This window comes from Conger conger, chromosome 1 (assembly GCF_963514075.1).
Source record: "Conger conger chromosome 1, fConCon1.1, whole genome shotgun sequence".
NCBI lineage: Eukaryota > Metazoa > Chordata > Actinopteri > Anguilliformes > Congridae > Conger > Conger conger.
The window spans coordinates 75,701,506-75,726,152 of record NC_083760.1 but is presented as its reverse complement, the minus strand read 5'-3'; the positions used below and the strand labels follow the sequence as shown (position 1 = coordinate 75,726,152).

At 44.4% G+C, this 24,647-nt stretch overlaps 2 protein-coding genes across 5 annotated transcripts in view; both read right to left on the bottom strand.

The window, feature by feature from the left end:
• Positions 1-2,456: 2,456 nt before the first annotated feature.
• anxa14 (annexin A14) lies at positions 2,457-12,547 on the bottom strand. The gene is made up of 13 exons (XM_061217753.1): positions 12,412-12,547; positions 10,017-10,076; positions 9,721-9,817; positions 9,344-9,432; positions 8,482-8,595; positions 7,311-7,401; positions 6,552-6,631; positions 5,475-5,534; positions 4,781-4,871; positions 4,528-4,623; positions 4,002-4,060; positions 3,638-3,748; positions 2,457-3,254 (listed from the first exon to the last, which is right to left on the bottom strand). The coding sequence occupies exons 2-13, from the start codon at positions 10,062-10,064 to the stop codon at positions 3,192-3,194; spliced, it is 999 nt and encodes a 332-aa protein (XP_061073737.1). The 5' UTR covers positions 10,065-10,076; positions 12,412-12,547; the 3' UTR covers positions 2,457-3,191.
• A 1,096-nt stretch (positions 12,548-13,643) lies between these two features.
• The window catches only part of LOC133134028 (rho guanine nucleotide exchange factor 2-like), a 64,848-nt gene continuing 53,844 nt past the window's right edge, over positions 13,644-24,647 (bottom strand). For all 4 annotated transcript variants that reach the window (XM_061250419.1, XM_061250410.1, XM_061250394.1 and 1 more), the window contains 13 exons: positions 24,444-24,561; positions 23,171-23,419; positions 22,491-22,567; positions 22,195-22,367; positions 21,073-21,140; positions 19,058-19,246; positions 18,709-18,807; positions 18,302-18,357; positions 18,046-18,087; positions 17,569-17,619; positions 17,093-17,452; positions 15,352-15,508; positions 13,644-14,408 (listed from right to left, as the gene is read on the bottom strand). In XM_061250419.1, coding sequence (XP_061106403.1) covers positions 14,326-14,408; positions 15,352-15,508; positions 17,093-17,452; positions 17,569-17,619; positions 18,046-18,087; positions 18,302-18,357; positions 18,709-18,807; positions 19,058-19,246; positions 21,073-21,140; positions 22,195-22,367; positions 22,491-22,567; positions 23,171-23,419; positions 24,444-24,561 — 1,722 coding nt within the window. In that variant the 3' untranslated portion in view covers positions 13,644-14,325. The remainder of the gene's footprint in view (positions 14,409-15,351; positions 15,509-17,092; positions 17,453-17,568; positions 17,620-18,045; positions 18,088-18,301; positions 18,358-18,708; positions 18,808-19,057; positions 19,247-21,072; positions 21,141-22,194; positions 22,368-22,490; positions 22,568-23,170; positions 23,420-24,443; positions 24,562-24,647) is intronic.

Sequence of the window (24,647 nt, the reverse complement as noted above, 5' to 3'; positions counted from 1 at the left end):
TGTTGCAGTTCTGGGCTGTGTTGCGCTGTGTTGTGTTGCAGTTCTGGGCTGTGTTGCGCTGCGCTGTGTTGCAGTTCTGTGCAGCAGGCCGCTGTAGCGCGTGGGCTCAGGAGGGCGGACGGCCCTGCGCCGACACTCTGGCACTCACGTCTGCGGCCTTCTTCTCCGCCAGCTCCAGCTTCTCCTGGGCGTCCTTCAGGGCCTCGGAGTACTTATCCAGCTCATCCTCTGTGCCCTTCAGCTTCTTCTGCATGGCCAGCAGCTCTTCCTCATGCTGAGGGAGAGGAGAGGGGCAGGGAGAGGGGAAAGGGACGGTGAGAGGACAGGAAGTGCTGGAGGAGACACAGGTCATGAGCTGACAGTACAGAGGGTGAGAGTGGTAGAGAGGTTGTGGGGCTAGAGAGGCGGCCAGGTGGAGAGAATAAAATGATTACAAAGAAACAGAAGGAGACAGACAAAGAGAAACGCACAGAGGCGGTAACTTCACGTGGACGTTACAAAAAGAAAACCCCGAACCCAAAACTCTAGACCATACCACAGCCGAGTTTTACATGATTTCTGGACAGTAGAAGCAGAGTGGAAAGCTCAAAGTATCTGTCCTCGAGAACACAGAACAATGAAGAGGTATGCCATGTTGCCATGCCACCACGGAGTGGGTATAAATACTCCCTCTGTGCTCTCAGCTTTCACTGCTGCTGCTTAAAACCATTCCTCTTTCTCCTGTCCTGTTTTTAGATTAGATCACTTACTGTGGAGCGCTGCCTCTAGGGAGACCTGGCCTCCCACTCCCATTATAGTTGTGTGTGTAATTCCTAAAGCGCGCCCAGGGCCGTTCTCAGAATAAGTACAGTGTCACTGCTCGACCGTGCAATTATTAAGTGACACGGAACAAATGCAGGATTTCTCGTGTGCCACCACTATAGACACAAGGTCCGTATTTAGATCAGGGGTGGGCAACCGTGGTTCTCGGGTGGCAGAGATCATCCTGTGGTTTTTGCCCCATCCAAATCACATACTACAGTATGTGACTGGATTCACTTGAATGAATTGGGTATACTATTGGATGCAGGAGGCACTGTAGTGGAGGCTCTCAGCATTTCGCCATTCAGAATATTCAGGCTCAGCCTTTTAATCATCCATCAAACTCTTGTGATCAAGTTCAGAAGGAACACAAACCAGAAATGTCAGTGGCATTTGAGTTGTCCTCCCCTGGCTTAGAACATGTAAGGTTTGGAACATCACCACCATTATAATGATTCCGGAACTGAAATCTTCTGCTTCCTTAATAAATGTAAGTTACAAATAAAATTATGTTAATCATTTACTTGGTTTAGTTAGCATTATTACTTGAACATCACTACATCAAATTGCATTTAGTTTCCCGATTGTCAGGGGACTGAATATTCTATAAGTTAATAAAGCTACATGATGCATTATAACATACAGCCTTATCCTTTCAACAGTACTTGCCCACAATATTTTAACATCATGACAAGTTTCTTTTTTCTTTTCTTTTTTGCCTTATTTCATGCACTTTCCTGTATTAAATATCAAATCTCCACTAGGCCTGGGAAACCAGGCTTGGATTGACCTGCCACTGTACGGCCATGATTCACATGATTTTCTGACAGAAATGTCTGGGAGCCGGCCCACCTGCTTGCTCCGCTCCTCCGCCGCCTTCTTGTCGGTCTCCGCCTGCTCGGCCTGGTCCAGGGCGTTCTCCTTGTCCAGCTTCAGCATCAGCATCTTCTTCTTCACCGCCTCCATTTTGGCACGGTTTCACTGGGCTTTTCGAGCCAAGGAAGAGAGGAAAAAGTGATGGACTACTAACCGTAGGTCAGCGAAAGAGAGAGAGGACCTTTATGGGGCACAGTTGACAGAGACGAGAGGAAGACTTGCCAAGCCCAGAGCGTCACCGGGTTGGGTTCGTCTTTTTTATATGTCAGCTGTAAGATTACTGGCCCCGCCCACCCCTTTGTTCCTAACCCCTCCACATTTGTTTTAGCTCCTCTCATATTTTGTCCCTCCCTCTTTTAACGTCAGTCATTCCTGGCTCTCGCTGTCACCCTTGCTCCATTTGTACCTCCCTTTGTCTTTCTTGGAACTAATTTTAATTCAACACTATTGTCACAGCTTACAATAAAATAAATGCGACCAACAGTGCCCAAATCAAAAAGAGTGATGTAGCAAAGCAACATTGTCTGAATTAATTGACGGATTGACCCTTTAGTGACCTTGGTGTGACTCATAACTAAACTGGCAATGCAATGCTGCCATGATGCCCAAAAAAAGCATTTGTCTAAAGGATATGTAGGATGGGGAAAGAGAAAGGAAGTGCACAGCAGTTTACACGCATACTACAGTGCACACTCACATGACACTTAATCCTTACAATAGGTTGTGAAAATAAAAATAAAAATAATTAATTAATGAATCATTAATAACAGAAACGCAGCAAAAATAATTGCTTTATTGTGTTTGATTTGCACATAACAATATAATCACACTCAATCACAATTAATTATGTGAGAAACACAAGACAGATTTCTACCTGGCTCATACAATGATCAGAGAGGGTGGCCTCATCAGGATATATGTGAGCCTTTATATAACTCAACCCCCCCACTCAGCTGAAGATGGATAGGTTGGGAGAAATGGCAGCTATGCACAGGGATATTAATACTCGTCTCTTGGCTGACATTGGCCTGGGATTTGTGAGATCAGAGAGAGGCATAAACATGAAGAGTCTCACACAGTTGCCTCCTCAAAATCCCTCACACCAAGGCAGGACGGAGCCATATCTAAATATCTCTATACAGTTTGGAGGTTTTTCCGACAAGCACACTCGCTATCTGGCTCTAATGGACGTGGAATTACTGTGAAAACCTTAAGCCTTTCAGCTGTATGAGTTCAGAAGATTTGACAAAACCAGTATGGCACAGTAATTATGATCAGTTATGGTGCACAAAGCTCTCTAACCATGTCATTCACAAAACCAGCCATTTAATCTATACATTAAATCCCACCTGGATAGCTTGGGAGAGAGGGAATGAACATTACTGTTGGTAGATCAAAATGTCTGATTACAGGATGTAGGTGGTTTCTATGTGTGAATAAAAGCTGAGGCATGTGAATGTAATCATGTAAACAGTATACATCTGGTCACTCTATCTCTTTGGCCCTCTGTTTGGCTACAAGTCTTCAGCCCGACACAAGGCTAATAAGGCCATTTGAAGATCTCCTTTAAATTCTTTCTGTGGATAGAATCAGACGAGAGAGGACTTACATTCACACCTTAGTGAGAATAGGTCTTTCAGTAGCAAGAATTAATAAAAAAATATAAAGGCCTCCACCCTGTGTGAAACTGTAGCTACTTCCACAGTTGTACATTTAGAATGCAGAAGGTTTACACGAACACAAGGTTTTGCTATCATCATTCATCAATCACAAATGTTCATACCATTGTGCATACATTATTGCACTCTGAATATTAGCATAAAACAAATGCTCAAACTACCCATATTTTGTAGTTTCATCTTTCAAATATCTTTCTTAGGAATACGGATTTATTTTTGGCACACAAGGAAAACTGTGTTGTATTTTGCAGCTGATGAGAGCTGGTGTTGGTGTGTCTGACCAGTATAGCTGAGTAGAGTGAGGTACTGGTCAGTCTGCGATATTCCACTCTCACGCTGAGAAGATCCTCCTCACTGCGAGAGACCAGGATGCCAAACAGCACACTGTTTTTCTATAGGGCACACACACACACAGACACACACATAAACGCACACACACAGCACACATACACGTACACACACGGACACAAACGTGCTCATACATGTGTAATGTTACAGGCATGAAGAGAGACGCATTTCAGATACATTCAGAGAAATTCACTGAAAGAAACAAGCAGGAAGAAGTTAATGTCTGAGGATATGCAGATACACCAGTTCTAGGGGGCAGCTGACATGCAGACATGACAAACACACTCAGATGCTCACCTTCATGGAGGTTTGCAGTCGCTGGGCCAGGTACAAAGGGGTGTTCTGGATAGTACAAACTGCAGAGATGCACACACAATGGGATGATGACCTGAATACTACACTTCCTGCATGGAAACGTCCACACATACATGCTTCTGCACACACCCAATCATATACACACGTACATAACATATACCCAATCATACACACACATACCTGTGCACATGCAAACATACACACACATACCTGTGCACATGCAATCATACACACACATACCTGTGCACATGCAATCATACACACACATACCTGCGCACATGCAAACATACACACACATACCTGCACACATGCAAACATACACACACATACCTGCACACATGTAAACATACACACACATACCTGCACACATGCAAACATACACACACATACCTGCACACATGCAATCATATACACATACCTGCACACATGCAATCATACACACACATGCCTGCACACATGCAATCGTCACACACACGCCTGCTTACACACTACAAAATGGCTACCTTACCCAGTACACAGAGCCCCAGTTTCAGGTCCCCAGAAAAGTGACTCTGCACAGCTTTGACCACAGTCTCCCCCCGAACAGTCTCCCACCTGGACAAGACTGAACAAGAAAGAAATAGAAGTAAAGAGAAAAGAGTGGGAGAGAGACAGAACAGACAGGGAGAGACAAGGGAACAGAGACATGGAACGAGAGAGAAAGAGAGAGACATGGACTACAGCCCATTGGACTAAAGGGTTGGCAGACAGACACACTGTACCTCTGGCAAGATGGTCAGAATCCCTCGTGGTGAGCACCCTGATCCAGGGGGTGGGGTCTGCCTTCTTTCCGCTGAGGGCCTCAGTCAGTGTCTACACACAACACACACACACACACACAGACACACACACACACTCATGCAGACACACACACACAGACACACACACACACACACTCATGCAGACACACACACACAAACATGCAGACACACACACACACACACACAGACACAGACACACGCATGCACATATATTAATACAGGCACATTTCTACTGCTTCACTCACGCCAGTCAAGAACACAAATAAAGATAAAGTAATTTCACTTGCCAGCTTATGGGAACCAGAAATATTATTACTATTTCTATTAATACAAAATTACCAGAAATTGCTGAAAGGTTAGCTTGGACAGCATGACATAATGAGAGAATCATAAATTCAGCTATAATTAGTCATTTGGGATTGACAGGCCCTCCCCCACAAGTCACTCCACAATTGCAGCTCATTGGCAGATGGCATACTTTCAGTTTCCAATGGATGAAATCGATCCAACAATTTCAAATGTCAAGCTTCCTTTAAACTCCTAAATGTATCAACATAACAAACTGGGAAACGACCTGTTAAAAAAGCAACAACATCGGAGTTGATATTGACAGCAGTGGCACCAGCTCTCTCGAGCCCCGCTGTGAGGGACTTGCCTTGAAGTCTCGCTCGATGAGTTGGTACTCCATGATCCCCTGCATGTTCTCCTCTTCCTTCTGTTGGCAGGAAGGAGCAGAATCTCCAGAAACCATTTCAATCGTCACTGTCCCTCCAAAAGCCTTCTGACAAATGACCATCGCATTCCATGGGTTATGTATGGTCGTTGCGTATTTACCATCTGCATTTGCCACTGAAGGTTTTGTAAATGATTATTACTATATTTATTTAACCAGTATTTAACCAAGATAGGCTCATTGAGATTAAGAATCTCTTTTTCAAGAGCGACCTGACCAAGAAAGGCAGCAGTAAGTCAGACACACAAAGTTACAGACAGAGACATACAACAAATTCCAAAACATAAATATAATCAGATCATAAATATAAATCACTCTGAATAAGGGCATCTGGCCCATAGATAAAGAGAGTGTAATATTAGGGTGCAGGGGAAAGGGAGGTGAGCAGTGAGCAGTGAGCAATGATAGTGACAGTGAGCAGTGAGCAGTGGAAGTGAGCAGTGACCAGTGACAGTGACCAGTGACAGTGGAAGTGAGCAGTGAGCAGTGGCAGAGACAGTGAGCAGAGACAGTGAGCAGTGAGCAATGACAGTGACAGTGACAGTGGAAGTGAGCAGTGAACAGAGACAGTGACCAGTGACAGTGGCAGTGACAGTGACCAGTGACAGTGGAAGTGAGCAGTGAGCAGTGGCAGAGACAGTGAGCAGTGGCAATGACAGTGACAGTGACAGTGGAAGTGAGCAGTGAACAGAGACAGTGAGCAGTGAGCAGTGAGCAATGACAGTGACAGTGACAGTGGAAGTGAGCAGTGAACAGTGGCAGAGACAGTGAGCAGTGGCAGAGACAGTGAGCAGAGACAGTGAGCAGAGACAGTGAGCAGTGAACAGTGGCAGAGACAGTGAGCAGAGACAGTGAGCAGAGACAGTGAGCAGTGAACAGTGGCAGAGACAGTGAGCAGTGGCAGTGACAGTGGCAGTGACAGTAGTGGACTGATACATGTGGGACAGTGGGGCGGTAGAAGGCCTTGCACTTCCTGTATTTGGAGGGTTGGGTCAGTACCTTGAGTATGGCGAGGAGCAGCTTGGTAAAATCCTTGCTGGTCTCACTGATCAGGTCGTTCTCCAAATACCGTCCAAATTCTGCGCACACAGGGCACGATCAGTCCACTGTGTGTGCATGTGTGTATGTACGCGTGTGTGTGTGTGTGTGTGTGTGTGTGTGTGTATGTACGCGTGTGTGTGTGTGCATGTGTGTATGTACGCGTGTGTGTGTGTGTGTGTACGCGCGTGTGTGTGTGTGCATGTGTGTATGTACGCGGGCGTGTGTGTGTGCATGTGTGTATGTACGCGTGTGTGTGTGTGTGTGTATGTACGCGCGTGTGTGTGTGCCTGTGTGTATGTACGCGCATGTGTGTGTGCATGTGTGTATGTACGCGCGTGTGTGTGTGTGTGCATGTGTGTATGTACGCGTGCGTGTGTGTGCATGTGTGTATGTACGCGTGTGTGTGTGCGTGTGTGTGTGTGTGCATGTGTGTATGTACGCGCGTGTGTGGGTGCATGTGTGTATGTACGCGCATGTGTGTGTGCATGTGTGTATGTACGCGTGTGTGTGTGCATGTGTGTATGTACGCGTGTGTGTGTGTGTGTGCATGTGTGTATGTACGCGCGCGTGTGTGTGCATGTGTGTATGTACGCGCGTGTGTGTGTGTGCATGTGTGTATGTACGCGTGTGTGTGTGCATGTGCGTTTGTGTGAAGTTTCAGGTTCAGGTACAGCTATGGCACTTTAGAACATGTAGATCCCTAACTCACTCCCTCACCTTGTTTGTAGATTACAGAGATGTCTCTAAGCTGCTGTGCTGATCTGGTGCACAGGACCTCCAGCAGAGTGTCCTCATCCGTCCCCATACCCTGTGCGCAAACAGACACAGAGCCACTTCAGTAGCACAGCTAAACAGACACGGAGCCACATCAGTAGCACAGCTAAACAGACACAGAGCCACATCAGTAGCACAGCTAAACAGACACAGAGATGCATAACACACACACACAGGCTGAGCCACATACAAACGTACAGCCTACCGGTTTGCAGCCTGTGTCATTGCATATCATAATCAGTATGTTAGCTGTCAGCTGTTGCTGACTTCACATTGTTGACTTCATTGTACGTCGCTCTGGATAAGAGCGTCTGCTAAATGCCTTGTAATGTAATGTAATGTAACATTGACTTGTTGGATTCAAAGGCCTAATAGCATTTTGCAATTTTTGTACAATTGTGTTTGCTTAACAAAAAACATTTTGAATAAGAACTAAAGCAGCAAGATGACTTGAGCATGTAGTTTAAATGTCCTTGTTTGCTGTAAGAAGCCAGTTAGAAGTTTATTTTTCCTTTGGCTTTTTCCAAAGCTAGCATCCTTCAGTACATGGGCTTTTATGTTGGCCATATACAGTAACGTCGTGGTTATGGCATGACACATAAATTACATTATTCGACTTGGGATCTGTAAATCAGCCTGGTAAGAATGTTTCCGACTTCAACTTCTCTCTCTGCCTGTCTGTCCCTCTCTCTGGCTGTCTGTCTGTCTGTCCCCCTTTAACTGGCACACAGGCTATAGCCTTTAGTCTGATCCTCTCTCTGGCTGTCTGTCTGTCTGTCCCCCTTTAACTGGCACACAGGCTATAGCCTTTAGTCTGATCCTCTCTCTGGCTGTCTGTCTGTCTGTCCCCCTTTAACTGGCACACAGGCTATAGCCTTTAGTCTGATCCTCTCTCTGGCTGTCTGTCTGTCCCCCTTTAACTGGCACACAGTCTAGAGTGTTTAGTCTGATCCTCTCTCTGGCTGTCTGTCTGTCTGTCCCCCTTTAACTGGCACACAGGCTATAGCCTTTAGTTTGATCCCCTCTCTGGCTGTCTGTCTGTCTGTCCCCCTTTAGCTGGCACACAGTCTTTACTGTACTCTCTCTGGCCACGGGCCTCTCCCTGCCCTCATACCTGCATGGCCTGTCGGAGTCGATGAGCGTCAAATAGCGCGGGGGTCATCAGGAGGCCCAGGAGAAGCTCCTCCAGCGCCCCAGACAGCAGTTTCTTCAGGGCTTTACTCAGGTCCTGGGACAGACAGACAGACGGACATAGAGACATATCAGCTTTATCTGAAACAGGAAATGGTAGAAGATCAGTAATGTATAGAACACTAATACGTAGAATGTGCCTTGCCTGAGAGCATGTGTAGTATAAGGGTGTTTACTGTATTTCTGCAGAAAGAACACGCCTGCTGACACTATCAACACCACACTAAAGAAGCATTATTTACAGTGATCCTTTTATACAGTACCCTCTCATGGGGGACTGTGCAAACATGTGCATGCCAGCATTAAGGAGAACAGCCTCATTCGATAAGAAAGTAAAACTTATTCTCATCCTCCATTTTTGTCTTGATTCTTGCTAAAGGCCTGTAGGAGTTAGAACATTCTGGCCTGTGAAATATGTGTATCTCACTCACAGTTACTCAGTCATCCCTTTTTCAAATAGAGAAGATACTAGCAACGTTGAAGAGGACAAACACAATTTTATGTAACATATTAACCATTCAATAGTATAAATTAATGTTGAGCAGTATGTGTTGAATACTATGAATAATATACTTACTTTATTATTTTTATTTATATCAAAGGGACAATGTGTAATATTTCATATTAAATTCAGAGAATGAGCTTCGATATATTACACCACTATAAACCAATTTACATTTGTAGTCCCCTGTCAGGTATCAGTAGCAAACACAGGACGATAGAGTACAGTGAACAGATGAACTGATAGTTCTGCATGGGAAAAACCAGATTGAGCACAGTGGTACCTTCTGTGTGAGGGTGTGGTAGGCCTGAGAGATGGCTTGCCTCTGTGCATTTGTGCGATTGGTCAAGATCCTCACCAGAGTATTCACATCTGTCAAGCAAAGGAATCCCTTCCACTGAATAATACCACAGCTGCCAACCCCAAAGGAACAAACAACAACAAAGTAGTCTCATCTCCAAAATAACCAATCACTAAAACAGAAAACAGCAAGCATAGGGCCCGTAATGGGGAAATAAAATATGCACATTTAACAGAAAATGGACATAATGTTACAGCTGACCCAATCCAGTCTTGGTAGCCAACACACCACTGCATCATGACATGATACAACAGACCAGGGCAAGTGTGACATTTCTGGACCTTAAGGTGCCACAGTACCTTTCTCCTCCAGGGCTGTGTGGATCTCCTGAGCATCCTCCCCTGGTCTGAAGCTTGGGAAGGGCCGCACGGTGCCCAGTGTTCCCCACCACATCGCCTAAAAACAGAGGGGCCAAGGCACAGCTTCCAGTGAATCACAGGCAGGGTTCCAGTAGAACAGGTACACTCTGGAAAAGATGAACTAAGTGTAGAAGAGAGTAGTTTAGAAAAACAAAGGGAATGGAAGAGAGAGGGAGAATAAAGAGCAGATTTGTGAGCAACAGGTCAGATCAGGATCTAAAGGCAGGCCGGCTTACAGGCTCTGTGACTGGCATGGTCTCAATGGACTTCAGAAGACTCTCCATGTCTTATAGCTCCTGGACACAGAACAAAACAGTGGAGGTGTAAGAGTAGTTCAGATTTGGACATTAATAGTAATGTATGCAGTACAGAAAACTGTAAAACTGCAGTGCCTAAATTCATCAAATATCCATATGCTGCCCCTGAAACAAACCACAAGTCACCAAAGTACAGTAACCATCAGTAGAAGCTAATTTACATATTGCTCAAAACGTCTAGGCTTCCTGTCTATTCAGAGAAGCATGTGGCAGTTGTCTGTTAGGACATGTGTATATTATTATATTAGCATGGATTTTATAAGTGCATAAAGTCACCATCCTGATTTGACATCAAATATTATGACTTTCATGCAGGGCAAGGTATGCAGGGAAAATTAATTTGCTTAATTTCACTTAAAGGTAAATTAGGTAATTTCGGACTTCTAATGGTCAAGAGAGAAATTGCAGCAACAAACAGTCAAACCACAACACAGTTTATCCAACCCCTTCTCTGGGAACACATTGAAACGCTGTTGGTTGTAACAATTAGAACCAATATTCAACCAATGAGCTTCAAATGTTGTACAGCTGAACAATGTTTTGGTACAGAGTGCTGACCCGTCAACTGCATATTTTGAAACCCGAATTTAAGGACTATAAACACAGAGGGTGAGTGAACATGTCAGTGAGCTTTATTCAATGATAGGAAGGGATTTACAATGGTCTTATTAACATATTAGTAACACATTAACATATATGTACATTTCTTTTAACAAAAATAGTTAGCCATATGGCCAGGGCAAAGTTGAACATGCATCTCAGTTGACTGGAGCTATAAATTGTGCAATTGAATAATAATTGGATAGCTGATTGATCATTACCATGCAGTGGTGCACATTAGAGGCATAGACCACCTTTCAACACACGCCAAAAACTCCCTGTGTTGCATGCATATTCCATCAAAGCAGACTCACCTCTCAGAGGAATATCCACGACTTGCTGAACTTCCAATTTGTCCCTTGACTAATAGAATATTTTTAAATGAATGTTTCAGTTATCTTACATTCAATGTAATGGTAGTAAGAGACCAGTAATGTTTCTGCCAATATGGCACTTCCGTAAGACATGTTTACAGCAGCATGCAGTGTTCAGTAGCATGTTTTGCACCTACAACAGTAATTGTTTGCACTGTTTTATAAGTTGTTCCGGAAAAGGTAATGTGCTAAATTAATAAATTAATATACACATACTTTGACATGGTCCTGACTACTCTGGATACATTTTCGTCTGAATACGCGAAATCATCCCCTGGAATACTGAATAGTTTCTCAGCTTTCCCTCTCTCTGTCCGGGAGGGGATCGACCCGGCCAGTAGTACTCCATGGGGAGTGCCCAACGCCTCTTTCATTCCTGGAATTCCAGGTGAACACCAGCTCACCATAAAGAACAGGAGAGGCGTATGCAAGACATAAGCCCACCTGTACGGCCCAAGGTAGCTCAGTGAAGCCTTGAGGCAGCAGCTTTTAGAACTAGAAAACTTAATAACGACAGTTTAGCAAACGAGCTAGCTCAGTGACATAGATGAAGATAGATTAGATAAAAATACATTAAATACAAACTGTACAGAGCATCTGTGGTTGGCTGAGCTGAACCTCCTGCCTTCGAGGCAGCTGCCTCTCCAGGCGTCACTGAGGGAAGGAAAGTACCTGTACGTATGCTGCCGGACAGAAAATAACCTCTCTCCCCTCTGTGGAATGCTGTTGTGACTCACTACTACAGTTATTGGACTCTCAATTGGCGTTCTGATTTTACAATAATTACAATAAATGTCCCAAGCAATTCTTTATTGATTTTACTCTGGAGTGTAAATAAAGCCGCCTGCTCAAATCTATTTCAAGTAAATCTTACCTCATACCAACCGAATGTGAATGTAATTACCGATCAAATATTATTTTGCCTGAAAAAAACAACAACGTCGAAATCTTCCACGTCCTATCATTTATGAATTTACGTTAGATTTAAACCAGTATTTGCATTTAAACCAATACTCTCCTTTCAAATGTATTGATTAACGTACATCAGAACATAGACTACTGTATGCGCTCACACATGCACAAATGAACGGGATTCACATGCTCATTTAGCATGTGAGTTCAAGTTTGGTCGAGGGTTACTATTTTGCTGCAGGTGTACGAAAAAAATAGTTACACTTTTCAACAAACTGTTTAATGATTATCCTCTGGAACATTTAAGTACATGTAACTACATTCATTTGATTAAAATGCTACAAAGGAACAATCACTTAAACCAATTTTGTACAGTGCTGTTTTACTACTTTTGTTTTCCTAAGCGCCTGGTCCCCAAAATACTTTACCGATTGTTATTCACGGTTCAGTTTATGCAGTCCGATTTGATACCCGTATGTCCTTGAACCCGTGAGCCGTTAAACCACACCAGCGAGGTCTAATGTTAGTGTTCAGTCAGGCAGCTGAACCACAGCGTTCCATTCGAATAGCGCACTGGGACTCCAGGCAAAACAAATGCTCATAAATCGGCGCTTTCGGGTGTGTCTTCCTCTCTTAAAAAATAGTCCACCAGAGGTAGTGCACCAGAGAGTGGACTTCCTTCTCATCCACCTCTATATAATATTTGCCAACAGGCAGGTGAATATATTGTTTCTTGTGTAAATAGAAGAGTGCCGCAAAGAATGAGAGTCAATGTGCATGCAATGTAGCCAGCTAAACCCAAGAATGACATTTTGTGTCAGAAACTGCACACACTTCAATACCAAACACAGGAAAAAAAAGTCAAACACAATATCAGTAATTTATGCCAGATTTATGAATAGAACACAAACCAACCAAATAATACATAGTCAAACAAAAATTAAAATAAAATTACAACATAAGTTTAAAAATTCAACACTCTTTTTTTCAGCACAGATCGGATATCTATACACAGACATACATACTTTATATATATAATATATATAATATGATATAGAAAAAAACACTACTGAATTTCTTTTGCAATTCAAACAAGGAAACACTATAAATCCAGTTTATCTACTACGCTCCTTGTCTACTCTACAGCTGTTCAGAACTGAGGGAAGCCATTAGAACACACTGACTGAGTTCCAGTTGATTGCTTTGTAAAGACATAAGACTAAAACATTTTTTATTTTATTTAAGTTTCCAGTTAAATAACCAGTTCTCGGAATGTATCCATAAAATGAAAACCCTTCCTTATTCCAAACTTAAAAGTATGGTTGGGGAGGTAGATGACAGGAAACCCTGGGTGATAAAGCAAAACCTCTGGTGTTTTAGTGTGCTGAATTATTCTAACATTGAGCTATATTCAAATGTGACGTGCGGACCACTGAAAACATCTTGTTAAGTAATAGTTAGTACTCGTACGATTCCGTTCTAATAAAAAATGTAACTCCTGCATTTTGAAATGATTATTGTGGCTTTGGTTACATGTTACATTTTTAAAGAATGTCCCAGACAATTCTGAACAGTTCATTTCAACACCCCACCCTCAGTAAAAACCCATTCTTAATCCCGCCCCCCGCCCCCCCCCCCCCCCCTTCATAAAATACGAGTAAAAAAATTTGGTTTTTTTAAAAGTACAAGAGAATTCAAGTGTACGTGTTGAAACAGGGGAGGTGGGTGAGAGCAGATCTTTCCCTGCACAGCATTCTAACATATTTATATACAGTACAAATATCCATATCCATCCCCCCCAAACTCCCCCAACCCACCCACTGCATGTTGTTCCCAAGCACTGTCTCCTGTCAACATTGAGTTTCAGTCACTAAGCTGTCCAGACGACAGAAAATGCCAGGATACTGGATGAAATGACAGCTAAAATAGGTTAGCCTATTATTAATCATATTCTATATTTTTAATACAAAAACAGTTCCCTAAATCTACCTTAGAATCCTATCATCATGGTGGCTACTGCTATACTCCTTCCTCTCACCTCCTTTTGTCGTGTCTTTCATACATATAACAGAGGAAGGAGTACGAGGTGCGACTGAAACAAGATTCAAAGGAGGACTCTAGAGACATAAGTTAAACTAAAATGATAGTATACCAATGTGTTATGAACTGTAGCACATCTCGTTGCAAGTTTATACCTTAACATGAAATGATAATTGCTTTCTAGATGGACTTCTATGTACAAAATGAAAGGTGAGTTTCGGATTGCAGTTCCCTCTGAGATCAGACCCTGGTTCCTGGTTCCTGTTTCCTGTTTCCAGGTTCTGGGCCGGATGAAGCTGTCGTTAGCTGTGTGTGTTCACACAACCTGCGTCCATCTCTCGCACGTCCGCTGCACACTCGCTCTCCTCAGGGATATCCTGCAGGTCTGGAGGGAAACGGAGAAGGAGAGAAAACATGTCACATTATTTAAACTCAACTGTCATTCCCACTACAGCTAGGTGCTTTGGTCCAACGTAAACAGCCATGTAATGTCAATAAGACCTTCTTCCGAGTTTGACTTGGAGAGCTTTGGATCTAAAGTACAGTGTGAAGGCTGTGGCAGACACGGAGAGAGGGAGGAATAAATAGGAAAAAATGTAGGGGGTTAAATATTGGCACTGTGAAGCTATCCACCTACACTGCAAACACAGCAATGTAGCCAGAGAGATAGGCTTTTTCATTCTGACACACCTACACAATACACAGAGAGAGCTGGAGCGGTACGCTGGGTGAAAGGGCAGGCGGAGAAAATGAGCGTTTATGTGTGTGCGCCTAGTTATAAAATCAATTCACGTTACATAAAAGTGTGTGGGCACGCAGTACAACCTAGAAGTGTGAACAAAAGGTTAGGATCTCTCTCCTAACAGGCTTTTGTGCAGAATTGAGGGCTGTCCCAAAGGAGGAATTTTCCTCTTCTGAGCTGTGTGAAATTTTGACCATAGGAGCAATTTTTTTTTCTCTCGGTTGACATCAATAAACTTGTAATTTGCTGCCTTAAGTATCTTAACTGTAAAAGTAAAAGAAAAGGGGAAGATAGAATGCTTTGAAATGAGCATGTCTTTAAGAATGCTGCATGCAACTGATTAGTATCGGCTTCAAAACCGTCAACTGTATATTGCCACGGTATATATAGCGATGTTGGCTTTGCCAGTTTTTGCATGCCAGGGAGGTTATATTAAGATTGAGGGATTCAAGCTAATTCTGCTAAATGAGAGGAGGCACAGACAGCGAGTTATCAAGCTAGCGGTGAGCGTGTTCGCCTCCGTACGGGATAATAATAGAAATGTGATAATGTGTGTCTCGCCCTGTGCCGATGTGATAAAACTAACCTCTGGGGCTTTCAGACCGTGGTGAGATTCTCACATCGTCCTCATCGTCCGAGTTGTCATCCACGTCGCTGCTCTCCTGTAGGCCGTCCAGTTGGTCAATGGTCTCTTCGCTGGCCAATGGGGCGATGGAGTTGGGTTCGGTCTCACCTCTGCTGCTCTGGAGAGGCGCATATGCGAGGTCAAAGGTCAGAAGTCAGGCACCGTGCAGCAGTTCAGTGTGCAGTGACACTGGATACTGGTCATGCACACAGAGAGGCTGGAAAGACTACTTCAGCTTCAACAGTAGATTTGGGGCAGCCTGTAGCCTAGTAGCTATGGTACATGACCATATAGGCCTAATAATATTTTTGATGATATTTTGGTGATTTTAAACAGCAATCTTGATTGCACATTATCCTGATGTCTGCATGTTGTCATTAGACTACTCTGTTTGACAGGTAGGCAGCTAAAATAAACTTAAAAAAGGGCTAAAAATAAATGTAATTTAAACATGTTTTTAAATGTGTATCAAGACTGTTCATGGTGTTCTAACTGCCAACTGTGGTATTGCTACTGGACAGTTATTTGATGATTCTACAAGGGTTCAAGTTTTTATCTATGTGATCACTCTAGATAACCGTAACCGGAACCGTATTTCCCTCCAGAGTTTTCAGAGCACTTGTCCCTGGTTCTGATTTGCACTTTATTGTATGCCGCTCTGGATAAGAGCACCTGCTAAATGACTGTAATGCAATGTAATGTAAATACATAAAAATACATGTGCTATTCATTCTCATATAATAAAATATCTCATAAAATACACTAATAACATATACACCTATTACACTCATATCTACCATATCGTACCACTGAACTGATGAATATTACATAAGTTGCCTAAAAATGAATTCTTGTTGCCAGTGGAAACGCCAAGCTTTCTGCTCCCTGACTTGCCAGAACCTACACCCACTACATGGAGATTGGCTGGATGAGATGGTTGGATTGGCCTTCGAGTATACCTGGCACATACCATGTCCGCCTGGAACTATGAAAAATTATAATTTGCCAAATAGTTAAAAAAAGAAAACATAAACTTCTGCAGGTATACCCAATCTATTCCTAGAGATCAACTACCCTTCACTTATTTGTGGAAGTTACCTTGAATGCAGATTGTGATACAGCAGATTACACTCTAATTACACAACAGAAGGGTGCTTTTTCTTAAGGGATTGCTGCTGCTGTACTGGAAGTTAATTCCAGCTGACAGCAGTCCAATTGGACTGTGGTTGCAATTCACAGTAACATGTTCATCATTAAATCAACAATTACAGTGTACATACGGTTCCTATTGGGAGTCATATTGTTTGCCAAAAAAATTAACTTTTAATTGCCCACATCTTTCTCTAATGTCACTAAACACATAGTCACGCAGTGTGAAGAAAGGTGAAGAGCTTGCTTTGATGCCAGGTTTATCTGTGGGAGATGTGCGCCTTTGCTGTACAACAACACACCCTAAAACACCCTAACACATCCTGATTCCATAGTACATGCATGTCAAAATAAACATAACCACTTCTTCCCCACCCGCAAAAAACCAGACTGTGTATCACATCACAGAGCGAGTCGAGAGAGAGACTACCACCAATCGAGGCAGACTTGCTGTGCACTTGGAGACAACAGAAACCTGACGCAACGCCTGACGTTATAGCAGAATCCACACCGGTGCAAACACACCTTCGTTAGTCGGAGGTTTGAGGCGTACCTGGTCCGCAGCCCCTGCACCGTCCACCAGGGCGGCGCTGCCGCTGGCCTTCATGTCCTTCACCTGCCGCTCCAGCTGCGCGCGGGCCTTCTCGCTGTCTTTCAGCCGGCTGTCCACCGCCCGCAGCCGGCCCAGCTCCTCCTGCAGCAGGCTGTGCTGGCGCTGGAGCAGGGCCAGCTCCCCCAGCGGGGCCCCCGCGGTGGCGTCCAGGCCCGCGTCGCGGGACATGGAGCGGCACAGCCGGGCCGGGGTGGAGGGCAGGGCCCCGGGGGTGCCGGGGGTGCCGGGGGTGCTGGGGGTGGAGGCCGCGCCCTCACGAAGGCACAGCTCCACCACGGAGTCCTGCTTAATTACTGTGGCCTGGAGGAGGGTTCAAGAGAGAGGTGAGGTTCAGTACAGGGTTAAGGGAGACGGGGTGGACACGGGAACAGAGGTTAAATTGTGTAATAAGCATGGATATTGGTGGTGTGGCTCACCTGTAGTGCGTGGAGATGAGCACTAAGATTCACCAGCCTTTGACACACCTCCTGAAAGAAACCATCAGCGGGTGAGGAATAAACAACAGCATAAACATGTACATGAGCATGCACGCACACGCACACACACACACACACACACACACACACAACACACACCAGAACTGCTGCCAATGGCAGTTTAATATACAACAATAATAATAAGTTGAAATTAGAACTAGAGTTAAGACCACAACTACCAGCACTGTCTAAAATTCTAATGCACTACATTCTCAACTGAAAAACCGAAATAAAAAGCAGTGTACATTTTCACAATCCACATTTTCCAGGCAAACGTCCACTCTGTTAACTAGACATTTCAGTGCCAGCTTTTATGCTAGCCAGGATTCACATGAAAAGGTTCTGATAAGACAATCTCACACAAACACACCTCTATCAGGGATTTATAAAACCATTAAAACTAATAAGTGAATGTACCTCATTAGGGGGCCTGTCTTGCAATTGGTTCCCATTCGTATCCTGTAGAGGATTAAAAGTAAACACAACTTTAATTATAATACAGTTTCACATTGTTAATGTACAAGATACAGTTCCCAAACTGATGCAATGACTATACAATCTCTTCTATTTAGTAAATAACTCAAATTCCAGGCATAGACGTGACTCATTGTTTTGAGCTGAGGTTTACAGTGAAGAGTGGAGTGAATTTGTTTCTTCTTTACCCTCCCCTCACCTTAGACACAAGGCTGTTCTGGTCATGTGTTCCGTTCACTGATATTTCTTCTCCATCTGTCCAGGAAGGAAAGAGAGGCAAAAGGAAAACAAGTAGCAGGAATAAACATTAGTTTGATTGCCTCAGAGATTTACAATGATTATACAAACAGAGAAGAACAGGGATATGGAGGCCATTTCACTATCTTGAATGTAATCTAATATTTTATATATATATATATATATATATATATTATATATATATATATAAGCTATATATCTTTTTTCTTTTTATTATCCTATGGAATTATATAGTAGATAGTAAATTCAGAACTATATAAAGACAAATCATTGTAAAAAGATAAAAAAAGAGCATTTCACTGGTCTACCAGTATACGATTTCCAACAGAGACACAGGGAGCCACTCACTGCTCACTGGCGCCACCGTGTGGTTCTGGTCACCGTTGGAACTGCAGGACAGAGGTACTTCAAAAGTGGAGCCCAGCAGCAATTCACTCAGTTTATCCACTGAAGGGATGAGAGATGAAGAAAGGTTATACATCAGTCATGCACACAGCTAGTCAGTCTACATAACACAATTGTGTGTTGCATAATGTATTATATTGCATAATGTTACTGCATTAATGCAGTTAGTCAATCACATCTTCTAAAAATCAGGCACAGTGTGGAATTTATAATCGTTGAGTGCACCAGAGGATGAAGCCACTCAAAATATTATGTGGAAATGATCCCCCTCCCCCCACGCCCTGTCTCATACCCTCAGAGATGGCGTCAGTCAGCAGCCTCTCGGCCTGAGGGGCCTGGGGGGTGTCGGCCCGGAAGAGGTTTCGGGGATTGTGGGGCAGGGTGACCTCCTGGCCCGACGTGACCTCAGCCAGGTCTGAGAAGAGAGTGACCCTCTCCTGGAGGAGCTCCAGAACCTCGCGGTCCTTCTGCTGTATATCAGCTGAGACAGGGACAGACAAGGCGCACGTTAACAGCGCTTCCACAGCAAATTGACCAGCCGCTGGCATGCGGGTGGCAGATGGCGACAGGCTAATCAGAGGTAACTTAACATAAAACAGCTATTTTAGACCAACGCAAATTTAGACGCCTCAGTCTCAACCAATCAATGTGCTTCAGCTGTTGACTGAGAGTTGACTGAAAGGTGGGTGGGAAGAAGACAGATGGGGGGGGAGATGTATTGACACTGCCGAAATGTGCGCTGGTGTGTAATGTGCTCAAAGGAAGAGAGAAGCTAACACTTCGCTGAGGCTGAGGGAGAAGGACACAATGCACTAGGCTCTGTGCTACTCTGCCACTGTGCTGGAGCAGGCGGGTGGGAGCAGTTAACACACTGACACATGGCAACAGTACACTCACACAACGCGGAGCTACGGGGGGGGAGAGAGAGAGATAGAAACAGAGAGATAGAGAAACAGAGAGAGGGAACGCAGAGAGATAGCAGGTTAGTTAGAAGTGAGAGAGGAGACAGAATGAGAAAGGAATGATGGGGCATAGAGCAATAGAGAGAAAGATGGATGGAGAAGAGGAATTGCAGAGGATGATATCAATGTGTGTGTGTGTGTATGTGTGTGAACGTATGTGTATGTATGCATGTGTGTGTTTGTGTGTGGTTGTGTGTGTATGTGTGCGCATATGTGCATGGATGTGTGTCTGTGTGTGGATGTGTGTGTATGTGTGTGTGTATGTGTGCGCGTATGTGCATGGATGTGTGTATGTGTGTGTGTGTGTAGGTGTATGTGTGTGTGTGTGTATGTATGTGTGTATGTGTGTGTGTGTGTGTGTGTGTAGGTGTGTGTGTAGATGTGTAGGTGTGTGTGTGTGTATGTATGTGTGTATGTGTGTGTATGTGTGTGTAGGTGTGTGTGTAGATGTGTAGGTGTGTGTGTGTGTGTAGGTGTGTGTGTATGTATGTGTGTGTGTGTGTGTAGGTGTGTGTGTAGGTGTGTGTGTGTGTGTGTAGGTGTGTGTGTGTGTGTGTGTAGGTGTGTGTGTGTGTGTGTATGTGTGTGTGTGTGTGTGTGTGTGTGTAGGTGTGTGTGTGTGTGTAGGTGTGTGTGTATGTATGTGTGTGTGTGTGTGTAGGTGTGTGTGTAGGTGTGTGTGTGTGTGTGTAGGTGTGTGTGTGTGTGTGTGTAGGTGTGTGTGTGTGTGTGTGTAGGTGTATGTGTGTGTGTGTGTAGGTGTGTGTGTATGTATGTGTGTGTGTGTGTGTAGGTGTGTGTGTAGGTGTGTGTGTGTGTGTGTAGGTGTGTGTGTGTGTGTGTGTAGGTGTGTGTGTGTGTGTGTGTGTAGGTGTGTGTGTGTGTGTATGTATGTGTGTATGTGTGTGTGTGTGTAGGTGTGTGTGTGTGTGTGTAGGTGTGTGTGTGTGTATGTATGTGTGTATGTGTGTGTGTGTGTAGGTGTGTGTGTGTATGTGTGTATGTATGTGTGTATGTATGTGTGTGTGTAGGTGTGTGTGTGTGTATGTATGTGTGTATGTGTGTGTGTGTGTAGGTGTGTGTGTGTATGTGTGTATGTATGTGTGTATGTATGTGTGTATGTGTGTGTGTGTGTAGGTGTGTGTGTGTATGTGTGTATGTATGTGTGTGTGTGTGTGTGTGTGTGTGTGTGTGTGTGTGTGTGTGTGTAGGTGTGTGTGTGTGTAGGTGTGTGTGTGTGTGTATGTATGTGTGTGTGTGTGTAGGTGTGTAGGTGTGTGTGTAGGTGTGTGTGTGTAGGTGTGTGTGTAGGTGTGTGTGTGTAGGTGTGTGTGTGTGTGTGTACCTCTGAGCCGGCGCAGGAGGGCCTTGTCCTCAGTCTCGATCAGGGGGAAGTCCTCTCTGGAGGGACAGCTGGAGGAGAAGAGGAGAGTGAGAGGGCTGATCTGCTCATGTCACTGCTGAATCAGCCACGCCTGCAAACACTACCCTTTCACTCTGTGAACTGTTTGGCCATATATGTCTTTGGATTTGAACCCAAAGAAACATTTTCTGAAGAACTGAAGAGGGCCATCCACAAACTCAGACACTGTAACACAATACAATCCAAAGTACAGCAGCGTATGTACAGTGTTGATGGTACTGATACAGAAAATATTTCCCATAAAAACATTTATTAAACACTTAAAAAGGACTGGATATTAAGCACTCCATACACAGGCACATTTCTATGGAAGATTTCATGGGCAACCCACCAATCTAACAGCTACTGTCACAAGAACACCAAGTGCCCCCACATAAAATCATTTCTGTTGGAATCCCATGGAGAATTCCTTTTCTGCTCTTGCTGACAAATCAGCCCAGCAACAGCTGATTGGGGGTATGCCAGTTTATTACAAATGCTGTGTGGGAAAATGGCTCAGAAAAGGCTGCATTACCGGCTGCCTGCCCTTTAACATCGAGTACAAATGTAGTCAGAAACATAGATGAGATTTTAGATTGTAGATGACAATAAAAAGAATGGTTAGCGCTACAGCAGCATTTAAAAAATTGGGTTTACCACAGCACAGTGTTCCAAGTGTCCATCCTCTAGTTAAGTAATTATCCTTTGCTTCAGCTGTACTGTGTGAAATGAATGTTATGCAATGATGCACCACTTTGGCAAAGAAATGAAACGCTATTCCCTGGGCAGAAATTGCACTCACATATTTCTGCTTCCAGCTTCAGATGCACACTGCATCTTTACAGAAAATCACATTTCAGGAGTAATATCTCCCAGTAATAAAGTTTTCATGAAAATGAGAAGACAACCACACTTTCACCCACAAATAAAAACCTATAATACAAAATATATAACTTATTTAGCATTTTGTGAGCTAATGTTAATATGTTCGGGCTACCTAACCATCATCCATGTGTCAGTGCATGTGTGTGTGTGTGTGTGTGTGTGTGTGTATTGCTCGCTCACCAGGCGACGGTGTGCTGAATGAGCCTCATCCAAGTGTTCCTGTCGTCTCTGGAGGCGGCGTGGATCTCGTACATCTCCGGAGGGGTGGAGTCACTGATGAGGAACATTCCGCGCTCCTGATTGGCTATATCTCGCACTATAAGGTTCTTCAGGGAGAGCACAGCGGGCTTGTCCTGCAAACGGAGACGCACGTTCGACTCAACGAGCAGCACAACAGAGAGAGAGGTGTGTGTGTGTGTGTGTGTATGTGTGTAAACTCAGATACTGAGTTAGCGCAGCGGTAAGCTGAGACTGACCAGGCATGGGAAGATGAACTTCTGGTCCTTTTCTTGCATGAACACCAGGATGTCTGTCATCAGCAGCACCTGCACATCTACACATACACAGAGAGAAGCACATATCATCCCCCAGCACAGAGAGCTGCAGCCAGGGCACAGCTTGCGTTTGTGTCCTGCTCTGTGGAACGATCGCATGAGCAGTGGTAAAAGTTCTCAAAGACCTTCGCCCACACTATTACACAACGAATCGAAAGCACCTACCATCCACGCTCTCCCTCTCTCCACTCCACCCCTCCCTCTCCATCCTCTCCACTCCCTCTCTCCTCTACCTCTCTCCACTCCATCCCTCCCTCTCCATCCTCTCCATCTTGTGCTTTCCCTCTGTTCCTCCCTCTCCCTGTCCACCCGTTCCTTCTCATATCCTTCTCCTCATTGCTTTCTTCTCCCTCTCCCTCTCTTCTTGTGGACCTTCTCTCTCCCCGGCCATTCTCCTTCACCCTGCTTCTCTTACTCCTTCTCTCTCTCTCTGGCTACCTCCCTCTCTCCCTTCTCTCTCCTTCTCCATTCCACCTTATTTCTCACGCTCCCTCTCCCTCTCTCTCTGCCATCCCCCCTTCTCAGTCCTACCTGCTCTCTCTCTCTCTGGCTGTGGGGGCTGTTTGGGTTTGTTTTTTGTTTCTGTAAAATGTCCCCCCCACCTTTCAGTCTGGAGCCGGCAGTCTTCCACAGCAGGGTCCCCTCGTGAATGAGGCGCCTTCGCAGCAGCTCCCCGCCCCGGAACACGCCTCCTCCGCGCACCTCCGTCTCGGCCCGCGGGTCCAGCCGCGCGCGGATCTCCTGCAGCCGCTGGGTCCGCTCCAGCTCCAGAACCTGCTGGTCCACCGAGCTCAGCAGCTCCCGGATCTGCACCAGGGCCAGGGCCAGAGAGGAGGCCTCCTCCTCATTCCCTGTGAGAGTACACCGCCAATCAGACTCAGCCCCACTGTCACTACACCCTCAGACACAATAACTATAACAATCATCCTCACCATCATCATCACCATTATCATAATCAACAGCCCTAATGTCACTATACCCTCAGACACAATAACTATAACAATCATCCTCACCATCATCATCACCATTATCATAATCAACAGCCCTAATGTCACTATACCCTCAGACACAATAACTATAACAATCATCATCACCATCATCATCACCATTATCATAATCAACAGCCCTAATGTCACTATACCCTCAGACACAATAACTATAACAATCATCATCACCATCATCATCACCATTGTCATAATCAACAGCCCTAATGTCACTATACCCTCAGACACAATAACTTTAACAATCATCATCATCACCATTATCATAATCAACAGCCCTAATGGCACTATACCCTCAGACACAATAACTATAACAATCATCATCACCATCATCATCACCATTATCATAATCAACAGCCCTAATGTCACTATACCCTCAGACACAATAACTGTAACAATCATCAACACCATCATCATTAACACCATTATCATCATCAGCATCATCATCAGCACCATCGTCATTAACATTATTATCATCATCAACAGCCCCAATGGCCCTATACCCTCAGACACAATAAATATAACAATGAGCTGATGAGAGAGTGCATTGTGCTGTCCTATAATTTGGTGCACCGTGCTGGGTTATAATCCACTGCGCTGTGCTGTGTTATAATCCACTGCGCTGTGCTGTGTTATAATCCACTGTTTTATAATAGAGTGCACAGTGCTTTGTTATAATCCACTACACTGTGTCATAATAGAGTGTTATAATCCACTGCACTGTGCTGTGTTACAATAGAGTACACTGTGCTGTGTGATTATGCACTGTGCTGTGTGATAATCCAGTGTGCTGTGTTATAATAAGAGTTCACTGTGCTGTGTTATAATCCAGTGTGCTGTGTTATAATTGAGTACACTGTACATTGAGTCTCACCCTTGGTGTTGTCCAGGATGCGTTGGATGAGGACGGGGTACTTGGTGATGCGCTGAGTGACCAATAAGATGCACTCCTGGATGCCATGGCGACGGAGCAGGGGCCCCCGACTTACTCGCTGATGAGGGAAAGACAGGTGTTTTTATTGACATGTCTCCACACACATTTACACATGGATCTGATGGCCTGCAGAATAAGGGAGGC

Coding starts and splice junctions, on each gene's coding strand:
- anxa14 (XM_061217753.1), bottom strand. CDS start 10,064: ATGGAGAGTCTTCTGAAGTCCATTGAGACCATGCCAGTCACAGAGCCT. Junction 7,402..8,481: donor GACTCCGACAGGCCATGCAG/GTATGAGGGCAG, acceptor GTTTGCGCACAG/GGTATGGGGACGGATGAGGA. Junction 4,061..4,527: donor ACTGGGGCTCTGTGTACTGG/GTAAGGTAGCCA, acceptor GCATCTCTGCAG/TTTGTACTATCCAGAACACC.